The sequence below is a fragment of the Eriocheir sinensis genome, chromosome 21, assembly GCF_024679095.1.
Source record: "Eriocheir sinensis breed Jianghai 21 chromosome 21, ASM2467909v1, whole genome shotgun sequence".
Classification (NCBI taxonomy): Eukaryota; Metazoa; Arthropoda; class Malacostraca; order Decapoda; family Varunidae; genus Eriocheir; species Eriocheir sinensis.
Genome location: NC_066529.1, coordinates 1,678,234 through 1,700,000, shown reverse-complemented (window position 1 = coordinate 1,700,000; position 21,767 = coordinate 1,678,234). Strand labels below are relative to the sequence as shown.

The 21,767-nt window shown below is 44.3% G+C and overlaps 1 protein-coding gene across 1 annotated transcript in view; it reads left to right on the top strand.

The window, feature by feature from the left end:
- LOC127001497 (uncharacterized) overlaps positions 1-21,767 on the top strand; it is a 113,145-nt gene that overhangs the window by 56,918 nt on the left and 34,460 nt on the right. The window contains exons 3-4 of the mRNA XM_050866068.1: positions 4,286-4,415; positions 5,256-5,361. Coding sequence (XP_050722025.1) covers positions 4,286-4,415; positions 5,256-5,361 — 236 coding nt within the window. The remainder of the gene's footprint in view (positions 1-4,285; positions 4,416-5,255; positions 5,362-21,767) is intronic.

Genomic DNA, 21,767 nt, shown 5'->3' with positions numbered 1-21,767 from the left:
ACACTCATAGCTCTGCAATTACAAGAGACGAAAAAAAGGAAAAAGGGAGATTTCTTGCGAACTGTGCAAACAAGAGGAGCAGCATGAAGCGTAAGGGAATGGGAGACAGCCTTGCCGGGTGTCCGAATACAGCGAAGACGGCAAGGCTCTCCGTAGTGCAATGGAAGGTCTTACTGCCGTGTATGTGTGTGTGTGTGTGTGTGTGTGTGTGTGTGTGTGTGTGTGTGTGAACGTTCTTGCTGTGTTGAGGTAAGAGAGTACTTAGCTTGTTTGCATGACGGTAATTAAGTGAGTGAGGGAAAGACAGGGCAGGAAGGAAGGGATGAAGCAGAGAGAGAGAGAGAGAGAGAGAGAGAGAGAGAGAGAGAGAGAGAGAGAGAGAGAGAGAGAGAGAGAGAGAGAGAGAGAGAGAGAGAGAGAGAGAGAGAGAGAGAGAGAGAGAGAGAGAGAGAGAGAGAGAGAGAGAGAGAGAGAGAGAGAGTGTATGTGTGTGTGTGTGTGTTCGTATATGCATATATTTTGGGAGGGGGGAGTCAGGTATAAATATGAATGACTCAGAACTGTATGACCAGAGGGGGAAAGAAACTAGGTTGAGATTGGGAGGAGCATAGCACGATGGGGCGAGGACAACACAGGGGAGGGAGGGGAGGAGCGTGCCACAGTATGGTGAGCACAACACAAGGAAGGGATGGGGAGGGGGGAGGCACGGTGTGGCGAGTACAACAGAAGGGTAGTGGTGATGAGGAGCGTGGCAGGGTGGGGTGAGGACAACACAAAAGGGTGATGGGGAGGAGGGAGCAACGGTAGGAAGTACAACATAGGGGAGGGGTGGTGATGAGGAAGGCACAGTGGGGCACAGCACAAGTGGGGGAGTGGGGAGATTGGCACAGTGAGGGGAGGACAACACCAGCTCATAATTACACGCTCCCGAAGTGTAAGCACAGTCAATAACGGTCCCGACAGGGCTAATCCGGAGGGAAGTGGACCGCCTTGACCACACGCGAGCGAGGAAACTCCGTATGAATAAAAGGAAGCGGGGGAGGCTAGAGGGTGCGCGAGGCCTTCTTTTCGCCGTGAATTACAAAGGTAAAGAAATTCCCACCATCTGTTTTTGGAAAAATAGCTCCCGTGTTAAGCTTCGTGTATAATTTTCTGCCAGCCAAGGTGCTCATTCCTTGAAATTTACTGAAAGCCCCGAGTTAGGTTTAAAAATAATTATACCGTAAAGATTACATAATTATATTCACCGACTTATTAAAACCCAACAAGTCTTTTTATCACAGAATAATGAAGGAAGGAGAAGAGCCAAGTGGAAAGAATGAAAATGAGTTGATGGACATTAATGACAGGGAATGTGAATACATAGAAGATATCAAATCAGTTGGCTTACGAAAAGTTGTTCACATTTTTTCCTTTGTGATCAAGAGATAAAAGCAAACGAAAGCGAGGGAGCTGGACAAAGCCGAGGGAGGTGGTGAAAGAGACGAATGACACAGCCTTTGTTTGTGAAAAGAACGCAGACAAGGCCAGGCACAGCAAAGACGAGCAAGCCAAAAACCAGGTCGGTACATGGGGGCGGTGTGTGTGTGTGTGTGTGTGTGTGTGTGTGTGTGTGTGTGTGTTGTTTGAGAGAGAGAGAGAGACACTGTTAAGGTAAAAATAAAAGCATCAGAGGGCAGTGCGAGCTAACGTCACGCTATGCATTATTCACCAACATTCAGGCGCTGTCTTTCATTCAGAATGTTTCTATTAGCATCAATTTGGCATCATCAGTGGGAATGGTAACACTTTTCGCACCAATTACTCCACTGAATATCATCTGCAGCGCACTATGCTATCGGTCGGTGTTGAGAAAGTCTTTGGTAAGTGACATCGCGCTGCGGGATGCACTTACGCAGACACTCCACTAGCTGGATGACGGCCGCCGCTTCGTGTCTCGGCTAATCTGCTTTAGAATATCAACATTTTGTAAGCCCGGCTCACTGAAGGTATTAGTCAGAACTTTGTGAGCTGTTAATTCAACAAACAGACAGAAGGATAATGACGAAGCATTATCGCTCTCTCTGGAGGCGGGCGATGGGCGATAATGAGTGGAGAATGTAGTTAGGGCTAGTGGGAGGATTCGTTACTGAGGATAAGGAGTGAGAGTCAAAATCACACAAAATCACACTGTCCCCTTTTTCTCTACACACAAGTGAGAAAATTCATCCATCAGAGATTTTTTTTCTCCGGATTGAGAGCAATAAACTATCACGAAAGGGATATTTTAGCCCCATATATCGCTGATCAACCCTCCCTCAGTAAACGATGCAACACGCCGCCCTCAGATCTCCAAGACAAGAGGGTTCCCCGAGGCACTTTCGGCCCCGTTGGCGGTCCTCTGATGTCAGGTTCGGCGTTCCTTGTGTCATCTTATCGTGCGCACCGTAAAAAAGCACCACCTATAATCTATTGTTTATACTCTGACCTCACGCAATCCTCTCCTCGTTCATCCCATCTTTTCTCACTGACGTTCCTCGCATACCATCGACTTGTACCCACTTTTATCTATATTTCTTCAGTTTGCACAAGTAGAAAGTTACCTTGGCGTCATGTGTTTCATCGCCCTTTGTCGCTCGGCTAAAACTACAAAGGCGAGTTTTGCACCACTTACCCTGCTAATTAGAGGATCGTGAACGTCTGGCACTGACCTGGATCCTCCCCCGCTGGAACGAACCTTTTGAGGCGCCCTTGACGAAAGTTTATGTGAGTCGTAAAGAAACACAAACGTACGAAGAAAGTGAACGTATCTGGAAAGTTAGGATTCAGTGACCATTGTACAGAATTCGTGTTTTGTCTGTTTTCGTTTTTTTCTATTTGACAAGTCGGATGATTGCTATTTTCCAAGAGCTCTGTATTAAATTACTCTCTCTCTCTCTCTCTCTCTCTCTCTCTCTCTCTCTCTCTCTCTCTCTCTCTCTCTCTTCTTTATTGAAATCGATCCGAGGCCTGCAGACACGGACAGCCTTCATACGCGCCCACGAAGAGCGAAACAAGAAAATGGCATCGACAAAAGCCCGCCTTTAATTCAAGACCCCGAGGCTCATAAAAACAAGACGAACAAACACGATATCAAAATTCCACGTCAAATAAACTTGGGTTAACCCTCAACTTACACCACCTTAAAGTCGAGAGATGCGACAGGTGCTGCGAGGGAGTCAGTAGGGGCCTTGAGGGGGAATGGGGGTGCAGGGATGGGGGGGGGGGGGGGCAGGAAAGGGGGGAGCTCCGGGTCACACTCACACACCATCGAAGATACATCCGGTATAAGCCCATGAAAAACAACATTAGCCGGTAACTAATTTCCCCCGACACATTCATATATTTTTTTCCCACCGTTAGGGAGGAAAAAACACACACTGTCACCAACATAAAAATACAAACAAACTCGGGGCCAGCTGCGACCCGTGCTGTGCTGGTGATGCTCCCCGAAGTTAGGTTAATCAAGCGGCCAGGAGAGCACACAGAAATTTAAGTATGCAGTCTGAAACTAGATGTGTTTTCTTTCATTTTCTGCTCCCAAAGGACACGTGTTTACCTAGAGTGCATTTTCTCTTCCTTTCCGCTCGTGTATCCATGGCAGGAATAGCTTTAAATGGCAACCTATCCTGCCCCATTTTTCTTTGCATACTAATGAGGGCTTACTGTCACAAATTGTACTCTTTTTTATTATTATTTTCACTTACTTGCCACGCAGAGAAAATACATCTCCACCCTCGCCCCATTCCTAAAACTCAGACAAACAAAAGAGATAGCTGCTTCTAATAAATAGCTTCTTCCTCCCCCCTTAAACTTTCAACAAACTTGTAATGGTTTCGTGACTAATGCCTAATCTTCTCCTTTCTTCCCCATCCACCCGCCCTCCCTCCCTCCGAACCTGCCCTCACTTGCCTCGCCCCTTTCCACCGTCCAACCTCCCACCCTCCCTCCCTCCAAACCTGCCCTCACTCGCCCCTTTCCTTCGCCCAACTTCCCTCCCTCCTTCCAAACCTGCCCTCACCGGACCCCTTTCCTTCGCCCAACTTCCCTCCCTCCTTCCAAACCTGCCCTCACCGGACCCCTTTCCTATGTCCAACCTCCCTTCCTTCCTCCAAACCTGCCCTCACCGGACCCCTTTCCTTCGCCCAACTTCCCTCCCTCCTTCCAAACCTGCCCTCACCGGACCCCTTTCCTATGTCCAACCTCCCTTCCTTCCTCCAAACCTGCCCTTACTCGTCCCTTTCCTCGTCCCTGGTCCCTCCTGCAGCCACTACCACCGTGTCCCTGACCGTGTTGGCGGGGCGCACTGCCAAACTGCCGTGTGAGCTGCCGCCGCCCCCAGACAGAGCCACCCTCGTCCTCTGGTACAAGAATCAGGCAACCAAACCCTTCTACAGGTATGCATCCCTTTGTGTGTTTTTTTTTTTGTGTGTGTGTGGGCGGGGAGTTGTTTTATATGTGTGTGTGTGTGTGTGTGAGGGGACGCACATGGCAGTGGTGTGTGCGTGTGGCCGGGTTATTCTCACCTGCCTCGGGACACAAAGAGCGAAGAAAAAGCGGGAGGGAAACGCTTTGGGGAACACTTACGGTCAGCGACATACATAACCGTCTGTCCGTCTGTCTGTGTTTTTCTGTCTGTCTGTCTGTCTGTCTGTCTGTTTCTCTCTCTCTCTCTCTCTCTCTCTCTCTCTCTCTCTCTCTCTCTCTCTCTCTCTCTCTCTCTCTCTCTCTCTCTCTCTCTCACCACATGGATATATCTCCCATTTTTCCCCCCACTAATACTCAGTACACATTCCTGGCTCCTATCTCGGTTTCAGTAAATAAAAGTAAAATGGGTACGTTCTCCAGAAAGGATCTTTGTGAATTAAGATTTTCAATGTGTACAAAGAAAATATAAATGCATTTTTAACCTGAATTCATATTAGACGACTTAACGATGTTTTTCCTTTACATTCAAACTAAGTCTTCAATCAGAAATAATAAAATGATCCAGCAAACTTCCTTCTGCACATATTCAATACGAGAAAGTGCTAGCCTTTGCAAGCACAAGGGGAAGGGAGGAACCCACAACAATGAAGAAGCCGTGTTGCGAAGAGGCAAAGGAGGGGAAGGAAAGAGGGGTGGATTTCAGGATACACCACCACAGGCAGGACGGGAAGGGAGGAGCAAGGAAAGGATTAACGGAAGAGAGACCCACGGCACGGGATAGGGCCTCAGCTAACTCCTTTTTCTTTCAGCCTCGATGCACGAGAAAACACCGTCGGCCGCCACAAGGTGCTCGAAGGTTCGGAACTGGGAATGAGGTCCCGCTTCCGTCTCGAGACATTGCAGTACAGCTTCAAGGTGGGTTGTTACTCCTTGCTGCGTTATGCTTTTATGCTCTCTCTCTCTCCCTCTCATTATGTGTGTGTGTGTGTGTGTGTGTGTGTGTGTGTGTGTGAGAGAGAGAGAGAGAGAGAGAGAGAGAGAGAGAGAGAGAGAGAGAGAGAGAGAGAGAGAGAGAGAGAGAGAGAGAGAGAGAGAGAGAGAGAGAGAGAGAGAGAGAGAGAGATTCCTCAACTCTTGCTTGCTGCAAATTATTGTCTTCCTAAAGTTCTTCCTTAAGAGGAAGCGTCGGGCTAATGAGGATGCCTGAGGAGGAGGAGGAGGAGGAGGAGGAGGTTCATAGGAAAATAGGAGTAGCAGTGACACAAAGCCTGTTTGCTAATTATAATTCTTAATTGTTTCCTACTTTTATGATATTTATATATATTTTTTCTCTCTCTGAAAATTCTTCCATGAACATTATGACTACATTTTTTGCCAAAAAGACGCTCCGAAAAGTGGAAATCTAATTCTGAAACATCAAATAAGATTGACTTCATCCCCAGACACAGGCGGAACACAGTGGGGAATGCAGCACTCTTCAACTACGAAAATGTTGGTAACGACCGCAGACTTTTTCGGGGCGAACTCAAGATCTCCCTACGAAGTCTAATAAGTAACTTGCTAAGAAAACTACTTATAAAACTCGAATTCGCATTCACCTTCCAAAGCAGTGTGCAACTCTTTGCAATGAAGAAATCTTGATATTGGAGAAATTAACGAAAATTTCATTTCTGTTCTGATAGAAGTTGCGCTTGAAGTAGGAGGTAAATGAGAAAAAAAACACATTACTTTAAAATATTTTCATAAGCAAAGGTACTCACGCAAAAACGCAGAAACATGAAAGTACAATTAGCCAGAGACAAAACAAGTATAATTTTTCAAAACTGAATACGTGAAAACGTGAAGACGTGAAAAATTCAACGTCATGAACATTAACGAAGCGCGGAATTTATTGTGTCCACAAGGGAAACATGGAGGAAGAGGAGGAGGGGAACGGGGGCAGAAGGGGTGGAGGAGGAGGAGGAGGAGGAGGAGGAGGAGGATAGAATAATATAAGGAGGAGGTGCAATTAGAAAATGAAACTAAAGTGAGGAAGTTGGAAAAAAAGGAAAACGACGACCACACCGACAACGACGACGAGGATGAAACATAACAATACCAACAGCAACATTATAATAATAGGGAGGATGCAAGACATGAGAGAGCGAGGGGGGAGGAGGAGGAGGAGGAGGAGGAGGAGGAAAGTGCTTAAGTGGATGAAGGATGTTACTTTTTAAAAAAATAAGTTTAAACATTTGATGGAAAGTTACACCCACATTTTTCTACAGGTGACACTGAAGTTAGCGCGAGAGTTTAGGATTGGGTAAAGCCAAAGCACCAGAGACAATGTTCATGTTTGGAGGTAAAATGCCTCTAAGTGATACTCATTTATCTTGAAAGCTTTACACACACCAGTATATGCTGCGAGGAAGCTAAATTCACGATCCTTATAAAAACGAAGTTGGATTTTGTCAAACTGGAACAAACTAAAGTCGAACGTAGGGAATGTAAACCGTTTTACCTTTTACTTCTCTTTTGTGCACGTATGTAGTTTTGATCGCATGATATGAAACTGTGCAGCTCCCAATGATTAAAAGAATATATATTTTTCTTCTGTGTTTTCTGCACGCCAGCCGTTTTTTTTTATCTCGTGTGAAAAGGGAATATAGGTGCCAGGAGTAATAAATGAAATCAAGCTTAGGAAGATAATAAATACTATTGAAGCTTACGAAGCAGAGGCCGCCGCGAGGACGGTGACCGGCGGGAGGGTGATTGCTTTGCCGCGTAACGTTTGGTGAGAAGCATATGTACTTAACGAAGGAAAATGTTGTGTTGTTCTGAATAAATCGCAAGGCCTAGTATATTACATGTAGTTCATCCAATATCCAGATTTACATAGAAATTAATTTTGTATGAAAACCGTTTTAATATCAAACGTATGAATTAATCACTTCCTGTTAGCGGGCGAGATTTGTCAGTGCAGATAAAACCTCTGCGGCATTGTAGTCTCGCGTAACAATTATTAAAGCATTTATGCGTAGCATCGGAACAAGGGTGTTGTTGCTGCTGTGCATTCACCAGCGGGTAAAAGAGACGAGAATAAACAAAATTCCACAATAGTCAAATAATTGATTGGTGTTATTTTGAAGCATCACAGAAAATTGGGAGTTTTCCTTTTCAGTGTGTTTCGTTGTGTCCATGCCATATAAATCTGATATTTGCACGTATGTTCTTATATGAAGTAATATCTCTTCATGGTACAGCCTTATTCAGTCTTATCCTCAACCGTTGTAGAATAGCTGAATGCCGTGGTTTCACGTAAAACACAAAATAATTCTTAATATGGAGAATAAAAGAATAATATGGCAGAAACTTTTGGTCTAGTGAAAAATGTCCCTGAAAATAATGGCGTGGGCAGGCGGTTAGCCGTGCTTGGTGGACCATTGAGAGCAGGGACGAAAAGAATGGTGGACCGATGCAAATGCAAGCCAGGGTGCGACGCTTGAGCCACGAGTCTTGAGTTTCTTCTTTATCCCCACAGCTTCATATCATTCAGCAATCCTCTCCCAGATGCTCCTTATTTATGGCCCAGCACCAAGGCATCGTCCGCCCCAATATTAGAAGCGCTTGAACGTGTCTGCACGTCCCACTCACTCAGCAGGGTGGAGTTATTGGCAGTTTCCCCTCATGATTTTCCTTGCTTCACTCTTTTTCTCTTCTGCATAATCTTGATGTAGAGTTACTTTCCTCTCTGCTTTTTACGATTCTTTTCTTTACTCTGTACTTTCCGCGTATTTTTCAAGTCTTAGCGTTCATAACATCATCGCAAGAGTTATAATTACCTTTCAACATTTTAGTTCACTTTCATTGACCAGCTTCTAAAAAATATATATAACAACAAAACTTTCTTCTTTTCAGTTTCTCTAAATAATCTGCACGATAGCCGCTTCACCTCTCCTGAACTACTGGCGCCCCTTTAGTCCAGGAAAATTCTGCAGAAGAAAAGGAAAGGATGGTGTTCATTACCCACTTATTAAAACACCCAGCTCCAATCTCACTCCAAAACTGTCTTATTAGCGCGGCGGAACAAAATATGAGGAGAAGGGTATTTCCTACTTAATGAATCACTGCCCTGAGTCTCCCCTTCCTCAAGATTATCGCCCCCTCGCCCTTGCTGTTTGTGTAACTTCATGAGCGCATAATTAATACCCGTCTTATGCGGTATCTTCAATCTGACTCCCGGCTCTCCACGTTACCGTTCAACTTTAGGCTTGTCCGTGATGGCTCCGTTGGTCCCATAAACATGATCGAATTTCTACCTCACTCGTCGTCAGCTTTTGTAAATCATCACGTACATATAGGAAAGCAAATCACAAACCTCTGCTATATCTCCATTATTGTGTTTTGTATTAGATTAAGGTCGGGCATCCTTTTTGGTTGTGCCTCAGATTCTGTTTTAGATTTTTTTTTTGTAGTCATTGAAGATTCTGCTCTCCCCTTTGCTGCAATTATGTCGTCCCGAATTGCAAGTCTTTATACCGAATCAGACTTTCATTCCCTTTACCGGCGCCCGGACCCCAATTTCTCCTCGAATTTATACGAAACTCAAACAGACGCACTCCAACAAACTCCATCTGTCTCTATCTACCCTTACTAACTTTTCATCGCAACACGGTTCGCTCACACCCTTCCCTATTACCATGCTATCCTGTCTCTCCCACGCGACTCTTACCATAACCAAAGTTCTTCCTATTCGATCTTACCTGTAATTTCCCTGGCGCATACTTCCCCCTCATATCTGCCTATCTACCATATTTTATTCCAACCCTTACCTCGCCCACTCATATCCCGCCTCCACTCTCCATTGTTCTCTCCATTGCACCTCTCACTCCTCCCACTCCCTAGCGTTAAAACAGCGTACACAAGTGAATCAAAGGTACTGGGACGTGATTTTTTTTTCTCTTTCCCGTTGACAAACACATTACCACCTGCAGCCAGTGTTCTCACAGCACGACTAGTTGCTATTATTAACTTCGCTGAATAATCAATGCCGTACCATCTTGTCTCACCCCTCGTCTTATTCCCAGAAACCCTCAACGTCCTCCAACCTGATCACCATTCTCTCCCTCACACCTTACAGTACGAGAGGTTTCACGAACGGTCCTTCTCCCAATCTGTTCAACGAAATCAATATAGTATTTGGCCCCTACCCTTTAGCTAGTCCCAAAAATGAACAAGTATATACACTCCTTATACCGCCCTACATATCTAACCAAAACAAACCAAGATTCCTTTATATCCCTTAGAGTTCATACCAGCCATTTCTACTTACCAGCGGCCAGTGAGAACATTCAACAGGTCGTATATCCCAGGCAACGAACTCCGTACCCTAAAACAATCTGTCCAATAGCACTAAATCGGACAATGGGAAGCAAGGCTAATCTCACAACTAATCGGATATTTAAGACTCGCTGATATTGATTACCTGGGACCTCCCCTTTCAGATTGTACACACTGTTACGCACCCAATTTGAGTTCCTTGGCTGCTTACTTTACTCCTGATATTCCTTCCCTTTTCTATACACAAACACTGACAGAAAAACAGCAGCTCCATCGTGCCCTGTAGGTGTTATCAGCGCAACGCATCTGCAAATCGGTATAATATCCATCCGTCCTCTACTCAGTTACCTTACTCTTCTCCCTCTTTATACAAACACTTTTTTTTTATATCAGAGGACACGGCTCAAGGGTAGCAAAAAGAGTACAAAAAAAAGACCGCTACTCGCCGCTTCTATAAAAGATAAAAGTAAAGAGTAGCCAAAAGAGAGGTCAATATCGGGTCCTTCTATGAATATACCTCAAGTCATTACTGTTTTAAATTTATGCTATTTGATTACATATATTTTTTTGGCCACCAAGTGTTCGTACATTTCTATTTCATTCTTCCACACTGCTCTTCAAGACCCACACATTACCTTGCCAACATCAGCCAGCCCACTTCACGCAGCCTCGCTCCTCACTCCCCCGCCACTTCAGTTCCCCTCTCACCTTTCTCCTTTTTTACCACTCCAATCCCGCCCAGCGTCCCTTCTCTTATTTTACCTTTCCCATGTCCCCGGGCTGCCCTCGCTCCTCCATCACCACCACCCCTCACACCACACCCCCTCCTTCCTCCCGTCCCTCGCATCCCGGCCGTTCCCCGCACAGTACATTAGGGTAAGTGAACGAATATTTGCGTAATAAAGCGTAAAGTTTCCCGTGGGAGTGAACATGAGCAATCAAATATCGGTATTGGCGCCCGAGCTTGTTATCACCTCTGTTCCGGGTGTTATTCCTGCTGCATTTCGTTGTTATTGCTGTTGTTTTTGTTGATGTTGTTGTTATTATACATGTGTTTGCGTGTGGTTGTGTATTTGGTTTCGTGTTTCCCTCTTTTTTTTCTGTTCTTTGTGTTATTTCTGTTGCATTTCATCCTTGTTCTTGTCGTTGTTGTTGTTGTTATTATACATGTAGTTTGTGTGTGGCTGTGTATTTGGTATCATATATTTTTCCTCTTTCCCTGTTGCTTTGGTAATGCTGGTGGTGGAAAAAAAATGTTAGTGGTGGTGATGGTGTTGGTGTCGGTGGTGGTGTTGGTGTTGGTGTGGTTGGTGGTGTTGGTGGTGGTGGTGGTCTAATAATAGCTGAAGATGATAAGTGTGATGAGGGGGCAATTACTCTTTTTTTGTTGTTGTTGTCATCGATTTAGGATTTTTTTTATCAGGGAATTATTTACGCAGAATTTGCTTTACAGTACTGAATTTTCTATCGCTACATATTTTTTTTTGAGCTGAAAGTTAAAGAGAAGGAAACAGAAGACAATGACACAATACTGAATTCTACATGAGAACATTAGATGATAAGAATGCTATGCTATTTTTTCTTCTGGTGCTCGAAGTTTATAATGAAAAGAAAACAGAAATGAGTGATACGGTACTGAATTTTCTAGCGTTATTTATTATTGTTTTTGGTGTTCAAATCTGGAGAGAAAAAACGAAGAAAATTATACAGTACTGCATTTTCTATTGTTTTTTATTTTCTTGTTTTCTGGTGCTCAAAGTTAAAGAGAGAAATGAAAACGAAAAAAATGATACGGTACTGAATTTTCTATAGCTTTTATTTTTTTTCTGGTGCTCAAAGTTAAAGGGAGAAAAAAATAACGAAGAAAATTTTACAATACAAATTTTTCTATTTTTTTCTGGTGATCAAAGTTAGAGAAAAAAAAAAACAAGAAAACTATACAGTACAGAATTTTCTATCGCTGTTTTTTTCTGGATCTCAGAGTTCAAGAGAAACAAAAAACGAAGAACATGATACGGTTTTGAATTTTATATCGCTTTTTTTTCTGATGCTCAAACTTAAACAGACGAAAATAGAAGAGGATGATAAACCGCCTATCAACGTCTCCCTCAAATGGTCGTCTTAATCCGCGTCGCCTTTGAAATCAGTCTCAGTAATTATGCACCAGAATATTAATCCCTCGCTCGGAAAAGAAGAGACAGAAAGACACGTGAAGAAAAGAGAAAAACAAGGACAAGAAAAGGGGAAGACAAACGAAGACACATGAAGGAAAGGGGAAAGGAGAGGCAAACAGAGGAATAAGAAAAAGGGAAGACAAAAGAAGAGACAGAAAGACACATGAAGAAAATTGAAAAGCAGGAACGACCAGAAGGACAAGAAAAGGGGAAGACAGACGAAGACACATGAAGGAAAGTAGAAAACAGGATGAAACAATGGTAGAAGAAAAATGGGAAAACAAAAAAAAGACAAAAACACACATGAAGGAAAGCGAAAAACAGGAACAAAAAGAGAGACAAGAAAATGGGAAGTCAAACGAGGAAACAGAAAGACACGTGAAGGAAAGAGAAAAACAGGAACAAACAGAGACAAGAAAATGGGAAGACAAAGGAAAGCAGCAGCAAAACAGTGAGGGGTGCAGACCAGCCAGCCAACAGGAAGCGGTGAACTGTACGGGGGACGGTACAAAAGGAGGGGAAACTGTTGAAGAAGTGAAGGAATTTAGGGAATACAAAGGGTGAAATAAGGGAACGGGGGAGGCAGGAGACAGCGAGGGGTAGAGGAGAGAACGAACACTGTGTAGACGGGAGGTTGACAGCGATGGAGAAGAGTGAGAGGGAACGACTGAACGGAGGGGAGGAGGAAAAAAAAAGTAGAAAGGCACGTAAGAAGAGAGGGAGAGGGAGAGGGAGAGGGAGCCTGCGGGATGGGGGTTTCAACAGGATAAGGGGTCGGCATGCAGAGAGAGAGAGAGAGGGAGAGAGAGAGGGGTGTGGGGGGTTGGTGGTGACAGGGAAGAAAGTGCGGGAATAAAGGGTAGCAGCTCAGGCAAAAACTTCCTTCCTACACTCGAACAGCAATATCCGGGACGCTACACATTTTTTTTTCTTCTGTCTAACGTGAATGAGAAAAAAAAACTGCACCTCGCCCTGCCCAGCCCTGCAGTACGCTCTCGGCTGGACGCGAAGTGCCACGCATCGTATACTGTGCTAGTGAAGTGGAGAAGGTATGCAGAACAAGGACAAAAAAAGGGCCGTAGTCTTAACATTTCGGCTCCCAAGTCCACTTATTTGACACGGTTTTCGCTAGAGGTTCTTTGCGTTCTCAGCGTTGTTAAATGATCCTTGTAGTAGTTTGAACCTTCTTTTGTACCATGAGCCTAAAAAATACACTTATTAGAACCCGATTGATCTCCTAGTTGGCCTTCGTAAATAACTGATGTGAGAGGCGGAAGCGTCTGAGAATACCAACTAAAGTCTCCCGAGCGCGGATAGTGCTCCTCACTAGCACAAGAGAACCAGCGAATGGACGCTAAACCCGCAGCTTCCACTTTTAATTACGTGTAAAGTTCCGCCCATTCATATTCTCTGAAATTGAGAGAAACATCCCATTACCTCATAAGTGTGTAAACTTTCTAATCGCGATAAAATCCTTAATTCCTTAATGCTGAATGCAATTAAAATTATGTTTTTTTCTTGTTGGTGCTGTTGGTCCTGCCTTGCATTGGCTGTGCAGTACCGATGCTGCACATGCCGATGCTGCTCATTCTGCTGTTTCTTTTAGGGAAATTGACTGCCAAATGAGCTCTCATTCTTTTGTGAAAAGTACAGAAATTTCCATGCTTTTTCAAGGCGTGAAGTAGGTAGAAAGAAAATAAGAGGAAAGAAAACGAGGTGAAATAGAAACAGGGAAGAGGAGATCCACAAAAGAATATGCCGTCACGAGCCGGGGTGGAAATGGAAGCAAAGCCAAGCCTCATTGTGGGCCTCATCCCGCCATCAGCCGGTGTCCATAGCGGCAGTTTTCATAGCGAGGCCGCGGCGCCGCTGGGAGAGGAAGGGCGAGGATGACATTAAGAGGCACCTGTTGATGAGAGAGAGAGAGAGAGAGAGAGAGAGAGAGAGAGAGAGAGAGAGAGAGAGAGAGAGAGAGAGAGAGAGAGAGAGAGAGAGAGAGAGAGAGAGAGAGAGAGAGAGAGAGAGAGAAAACAAACTGAGTATATAACTGATAAACTGGAACCATAGTGCCAGTAAATGGTGTGTGTGTGTGTGTGTGTGTGTGTGTGTGTGTGTGTGTGTGTGTGTGTGTGTGTGCGTGTGTGTGTGTGTGCAGGAAAAAAACGATGTACCGTCGTTGTCGCACAGCCCCGAGTGTCGCCGCGGTGTAGCCCAAGTCTGTCGTTTTCCCAGACCGCCGCTGTTGACAACATACCTCGGAGTACGACACCAAAATACAACATATAAACGTTTTCTGGTTTGCCGTCGTCCGAGTTACATACAAAATGGAAGCCAGGAACTGAGGGCGGCTCTTCATCCAAATTCTCGTTGCGTTCGAGTTTGAAACACCATTATTTGTGCTCCCTTAACGCGGTTGTCTCCGCCCTGTGCTGCCCAACTTCCTCGTTCAATAGCCTGTCACGACGTAACTTGTTGACAAACTGCTGGCATTCCAGAAATGAGGAATGCCCAAGCCACGGACGGCGTATCAAAAGCATTTCCTGCAGGAATGTGGACGTTATTGGCTTCGTTACAGTTAAAGCAACTATATGTACGCTAATAAGGAAAAACGGTACGGGGGAAAGAAGTTATTCAGTACCTCTAGGTCACAGCAGATGCAGCTCTGCCATCGCTCTACGCTCTATAGGGAAAACATTCAAAGCTCTGCCTTGTCTCTCATGAAGTCGGTTTCACTGTTTTAAGTAATGGAGGGCAGCGCAGTGCGGGCTTTTTTGTTAAATTTTACTAACTTTGCGCCCTTGTGCTGCCTTCTTTTCTGTGATAAAAATAAACAAGTAAAAAAGACAACTTTCCAAAACGAGTGCATAGCGAGGCTCGAGACTCAGTTCTTCATGAACCACGACAGGCACACGTTCCCCCGTACAATGGCAGCTATACAGTGCCGCTGTCCACGCCGGCAAACCTGTTTCTGGTATGGAACACTTATCTGCCCCCACTGACCTCATGACTATTTGTTACGATAGCTAGCTTGGCAAGAAAAAAAAGTTCTTATGTATTGTCACTGGCCATTTAAAAAAACAAAAGCAAAAAGGACAAAATCAGTTGGCATGTTTTCACTATATAACAGCCCGCACCAGCACGGGCTGGAGCCAACCACAGGTTTCACTCGAGAGAACCTAAAGACGCTACGAGACTGCCTATAAAATTACTTATTAATGAAATTTGCATTTCATGCATATTTTGGTACAGATAACTTTCAAAACATTTTTTAACCGCCGTGAAAGATAAGAGAGCGTGCCTTGTTTAAGATGAAAGGCCTGAAAATAAATAGGCGAAAAACTGCCAACACACTATTTCAATTTCCTGCCAAAGTACAAACCAAAAGCTTCAGCTGAACAGGAAACGATATAATCTCAATATTGCTGCCGGAGGAAAATTTAAGTGCGCCAGTTATTCCTGAGGCGAAAATCAATTTCAGTTATTACAGAAAAATGTTAGGCATTTAAATCTAAAGGTGTAATGTAAGTTTATACGTGCAATGTAAAGAGAGATTCTTGGGTGCTAGTCATATGGGGAAAGTGAGAAATTGATCTAATAAGACAAAAAAATTCAACAACTGTCCCGGGATTCAGGGCCCTCCAGACTCGGGGCGGACACTCCAGCGCAGAGCCAGAGAGCGCCCAGCAGCTGAAGGTCTCCGGAGTCCAAATTTGCGTTTGGGGCCATTACATTAGGCTGAACAAACCTTCCCAGGCGACGGGCTAAACACGAGGACACTACAGCGCACGAGACACAACTTTCCGACACTAAGTTGTTGGGGAGAGAGAGAGAGAGAGAGAGAGAGAGAGAGAGAGAGAGAGAGAGAGAGAGAGAGAGAGAGAGAGAGAGAGAGAGAGAGAGAGAGAGAGAGAGAGAGAGAGAGAGAGAGAGAGAGAGAGAATAACAACCCCTCCTCCCCCACCCCTCTCTCTTTTTCTCTAACCTGCTAGGAATAAGAAACATGATATAGTTCCCAAATTCTCTGTGAGCACACGGCGCGCGGCGGAGCATAAGAGCCCCTAAGCACAACGTCCGCCCTGATCTCGCTGAGCCGGAGCCACCTCAGTATGCGCCCGGGGCTGTATCCGGACCACGCAGTAATGGAATAAAAATAATAAGGTGTAAAAATATATGTTTCGGGACCCCATTCCGACATTACCTAATTAAATTTTAACTCGTTCCTGCTCTTTCAAGATGCGCCACAAGTACCTCGTGCACTTTTATTTACTTGCCTTAAAGGGGCGGTAGCACTTGAACGTCAACTGGCATTTAGTTTAGTTCCTGTTGAAACAGAGACCCATTAGCACGAGCGGGAGATTAGAGGAGCGGCGCGGTGCAGTACGCGGCGGCTCCTTGAACGGCGCATTTACGACGCTTCCCCTCCCCCCCTCCCCCACTTTCTCTGCTGTTCTCCTTCCGCTATTCCTCTACTTCCACTGATTCGCCTGTGTTTTAATGTATTTTCCTTCCCTCTCTCTTCTTCCTCCACCTTCGTCCTTGCTCTCCTCCTCCCCTCTCATTTTAAAGAATTCCCTTCCTCTGTTTTCTCTCCAAATCTCCAGGCCTCCTATCTTTACGCATACACGAGTCTCCTCCTCCTCCTCCTCCATGATTTCGTCCTTATTTTTCCTTGTTTTTCTGCCATTCTCTCCCATCCAAAGCTCCTCCGTTCACTTTTCCTTTTCCTTTTCCCTCCTCTCGGTTTCCCCCCTCACCCTGTCACGCAGCAACTACTCACTACGTCCCGCTTTGCCCTCTCTCCCTCCCTTCCCGAGCTACTCACTACACGCCCCTCTCAGCTGTCTTTCCCTCCCTTCCCTAGCTACTCACTGCGCCCTCTGTACCGTCTCTCCATCCCCTCCCTTGCCACTCACTACGCCGCTCTCTACCACCTCCCCCTTTCTTCCTGGCAGTGCCTCGCTCGTTTTCCTCATCCGGCCCTCGTCCTGCCTCCGGCCTGTTCCCGGGGTCGTCCGCCCTGTGTGAGGGACATGAGGATCATCTCGGAAATTCCCTCGTCGGCTTATTACTCTGCGTCCCGTCATTTAGCGCCTCATAAGTCCGGGGGTGAGGACATGAGGCTGAGCAACGGTGGTAAAGGCTCCAGTGTGTGTGTGTGCGTGTGCGTGAGTGTGTGCGCATGTGTGTGTGGTTGATAGAAGCTTTCATGCGTTTATATGTCAGGTATTGATGGAATTAGGAAGTCATGTATCGGTCGTTTCCTTGAGTGGGTTGCTTTGTCTTTTATTAATACTTGAAGATCGTCGAGGAGAGCAAACGATTGGAAGGATAGAACTGAACATAATGGTACCGAGTTGTGGTTAAGGAGTAAAGCAAGACAGATAGAGAGCAAGATATATGAATAGGTAGATAGATAGATAGATACTCGTTAATATATATAGAGAGAGAGATGGATGGGCAGAGAGTTAGATAGATAGATAGCAGGAAATAATCGCCACACAGCAACATTAAAGAGTCCATCTGATCTGTTTTACGCATTTGTCCAACACGTATCTCGTTTAACTACCCTTTTTCCCTTCCCTTCCCAGCCCCACGACTCCATCAACGTTCATAATGACCTACTTATCCAGCCTATCTATTTACGCTCCTCCCCAATTTTCCTCGACGCTTAGATCTACATGAAGAGCTAACACAAAAATTTCTTGCTCCTCGAATTGTAAAGAAAAGATAGGAAAAAACTTGGTCCTCCTCGCACAACAGTCAAAAGAAGAAGAGACGAAAAAGTGAAAAAGAAAAAAAAAGAACCTGGACCGAGTACTCGACAGATGGGAATAGTTTGCTTTCCAAAACTTCGCAAAGTATGTCTACTCTACCGAATGAGGCGGCCACGTTATATAGAGGAGGAGGAGGAGGAGGAGGAGGTGGAATAACAAGAAAAGAGGCTGAAAAAGAGGAGGTAAAAGAGGAGTGCTCGTATAAGGTGAAAGAAGAGGCGAAGGAATATGAGAAGGATAATGATGATAAAGATGAGGAAATTTTAGAGGAGGAGGAGGAGGAGGAGGAGGAATACTTATGAAAAAATAGGATGGAGTTAAAGAAAAAAAAAGAAAAGGAGGAGGAGGAGGAGGTAGAATACGTATAAAAAAAAGTAGGAGGGAGTTAAAGGAAAAAAAAACGAGGAGGAGGAGGAGGAGGCAGAAGAGGAGAGAAGAAAAATAATACATAGGAAAAAAATTAGGAAGAGTTAAAGAAAAAGAGGAGGAGGAGGCGGAAAAATAAGAATACATGGAAAAAATGGAAAATGACGTTAAATAAAAAGAGGATGAGGAGGAGAGGGGGAGGGGAAGGTGATAGAGCAGCAGGAGGGGCTTGAAAACACGTACCCGGCAGTGGTAGTACGAGAGGATGAAGGGGGCAGTTTGCAGGTCGTTCTTCCATTAGCGAGAGTGAGTAGATTTTCTCAGCGGCAAGCAACCAACGTTTAATTTGCTTAAGAGAGTCGTGATGTGCCTCCATTAGGTGATCACTCAGCCGCAGGTGTGATGAGAGCGTTATTATGCCTTTTTTTCTCCTTCCTTTTTACCTGCTTCTTGTGCCACCTCCTTCCTCTCAGTAAGTGCAAGCCTCTCCGTGATGGGACGCTGCTGCTTCCTTGCATTGCTTTTCTGATGGGATTCTACGAGACGGTTAATATATGTTACCTACGTCTTGTTCTGGAGGTTGTGTGTAGCTACTGTGCTGGGTCCGTCTTCCGTAGCTTTCATCTTAGGGGATTGGATTTTTGTTGGCTTGGTGTACTCAATGTTTATCAATCAGCCTTTTCCAGTGACTCTTTTTTTGGCTTCTTTGTCCCCGTGCTCTGATGGGTCCGCCAGTCACATGTTTTTCTTCTACAGGAAATGAAATAGCTCGTCTAACTTTTATTTTTTTGGATTTTTATAGTTTCTTTTTTTTTATCGAATATGACTCTTATTCAGTGTTTGTCCTCCGGCTGTTATTGTTGTTGTTCTGTGTCTCTTTCCTTGCCGCCTGTGGCTTAAGTAATTTCATTGTATCTTTTTTTTTATCAATAGCATTTTTGTCACGTATTTTTTCCCTTCGATGTAAGTTCGTAAACCGGCTTCAGTTTTTTTTTTTTATATCTCCCTGCTATTCTTTTTCTCTCGTTTGGGTCCGTTCATGTATTTTTTTTCGTTGCCTGTTGACTTTCGTTGCTTAAATGATTTCATGGTATCTTCTTTTCTCTTTACAGCCTCTTTGTCAAGTATTACTCCGGCTTACTATAAGTTCCTAAACCGGCTTCAATTCTTTATCTCCCTACCATTCTTTTTTCTCTCGTTTAGATCCGTTCATGTATCATTTTTCGTTGCCTGTTGACTTTCGTTGCTTAAATGATTTCATGGTATCTTCCTTTATCTTTACAGCCTCTTTGTCAAGTATTACTCCGGCTTACTTTAAGTTCCTAAACCGGCTTCAATTCTGTTATCTCCTTGCCTTCCTTTATCTCTCTTGGGTCCGTTTATGTATCTATTTTTAATTTCCTGTTGCCTTTTGTTCCTTAAGTGATTTCATGGTATCTTTTCCTGTCTTTATAGCCATTTTTTGTTTACTCTAAGTTCGTATACCGGCTTCAGTTCTTTCATCTCCTAGTCATCCTTTATATCTCTTCTGTGGTCGTACATCTATTTCTTTCGTTTCGTTCCCTCTATCTCTCCATAGTCACTCTTTTAAGTTTATTTTTTCATCTTTGTAGGTTTATTTTGTTTGCTCTAAGTTTATATACCAGCTTCGATTTTATTTTTTGTCTCCTCAACCTTCTTTATCTCTCCTCTGAACCCGTCTATCTATTTATTTCTCTTCGTTTCCTGTTTCTTTCTATAGTCACCCCTGTCAGCTTATTTCTTTTTATCTTTGTAGCCTTCTTTTTTTAATCTAAGTTCATATGCCGGCTTCATTTCTGTTATCTCATTGCCTTTCTTTATATCTCTTCTGTGGTCGTACATCAATTTACTTCTTTTCGTTTCCTGTTTCTCTTTAGTCACCCCTTTCAGTTTATTCCCTTATCTCTATAGCCTTCTTTTGTTTGCTCTAAGTTCGTATACCGGCTTCGATTTTATTTTTTATCTCCTCAACCTTCTTTATCTCTCCTCTCGATCCGTCTATCGATTTATTTCGCTTCGTTTCCTGTTTCTCTCTTTAGTCACCCCTTTCAGCTTATTTCTTTTTATCTTTGTAGCCTTCTTTTTTTAATCTAAGTTCGTATATCGGCTTCGATTTTATTTTCTTATCTCCTCAAAATTCTTTATCTCTCCTCTGAACCCGTCTATCTATTTACTTCTCTTCGTGTCCCGTTTCACTCTCTAGTCACCCCTTGTCAGTTTGTCCCGCGTCTCCACACTTCTGCGCCCTGACAATAAACGGATGAACGCGGAAAATTAAAACATATTCGGACGAAGCAACATGTTTATATTTTATTTCTATGGTGTACAGCTGGTTTTCTATTTTCTGCTCTTTAGTTTTTATGTACCTGAAAATTTTATGAGCTGGTTATTTTTATATTCTTAACTTGGAATCTTTTTTTCCTTTTCTTGGTTAGTTTGCGCCGCGTGTGTGTGTAGAAAATGTAGACGTTAGTAATGCATGAAACGGGAGGAAGATAGCGGGCATTTTTTTTTTCCCTGCCTCAGAAGGCTAAGAAAAGCTTCCATCATGAATTGTAAATGAAGGTGGTTGAGGCGGCTGTTCGTTATTTTTTCCGAGATTTCTTTTTTTTCTTTCTTCTTTTCAATACTGTTTCGAACCTTTGGCGAACGACGGGTTTTTATTTATTTTTGTTTCACGGGCGCGAGTGAATATACATACATAGCTCTAGCTCGAGTGTTTACGTAAAAAATAATAGCGTTCTGCCGTTAAGCAAAACAACTTCCTCGCAGCGGGAGCAACAAACAACTGCTTCCGTCACAGTAACAGTCGCTATCGCCCTCCGTAACTCACCGCGGTCGCCACTCCCTCCTGGCCCACCGCCGCCGCCGCCTCTGCCGCCGCTACCCCCACAAGCGCCTCCACAAGTCTCTCAACTCGCGCTAATGGTCAATTACCTTCGTGTTAGTGTTTTAGCGCTTTCTTGCAGATAAATGAGGGCGAGTAACTGGGCTCCAACTCAACAAATTGCGGGAACCAGTGAGGCGTTGTGGAGTGAGGATGGAAAAACAATATTGTGTTTTGTGGATCCAGGTAAGGACGGCGTGGAAATGAAAGGGTAGTGCAAGTTTGAATAGGCGATGGTCGACAGTGAAAGCAGGAATTAAAAGGGTGAGGATATTCGAACTGGGAAGAGTAAAGAAAAAGAGGAACATCAAGAGGAAAAGTGGAAGCAAAAAAAAGGGATATGTGAAACCTCAAGTAATTTGGAGAGAGAGAGAGAGAGAGAGAGAGAGAGAGAGAGAGAGAGAGAGAGAGAGAGAGAGAGAGAGAGAGAGAGAGAGAGAGAGAGAGAGAGAGAGAGAGAGAGAGAGAGAGAGAGAGAGAGAGAGAGTAATGTGTGAATAAAGTGCAGGAGTCAGGAAGTAGTGGATGGACACCAGCGTAAAAAATAATGGCAGAGAAAAAAGAGCGTAGAGGAAGAAAAATAACGAAAAAAGAAAAAAAAACAGGAGGATGGAGAGCTGGGGTAGTGATGAGGGGGAGGAGGAGAAAGGGTCATGGGGGGGCAAGGGGGGGAGGGTTCAAGCGTGGAGAGCAAATTCGTCAGCTCTCTCTCTACGCTTTGATGCTGCATTCTAAAACCTTTCACGGACACACCACGTTGCGGGCATTACGTCGTGGAGA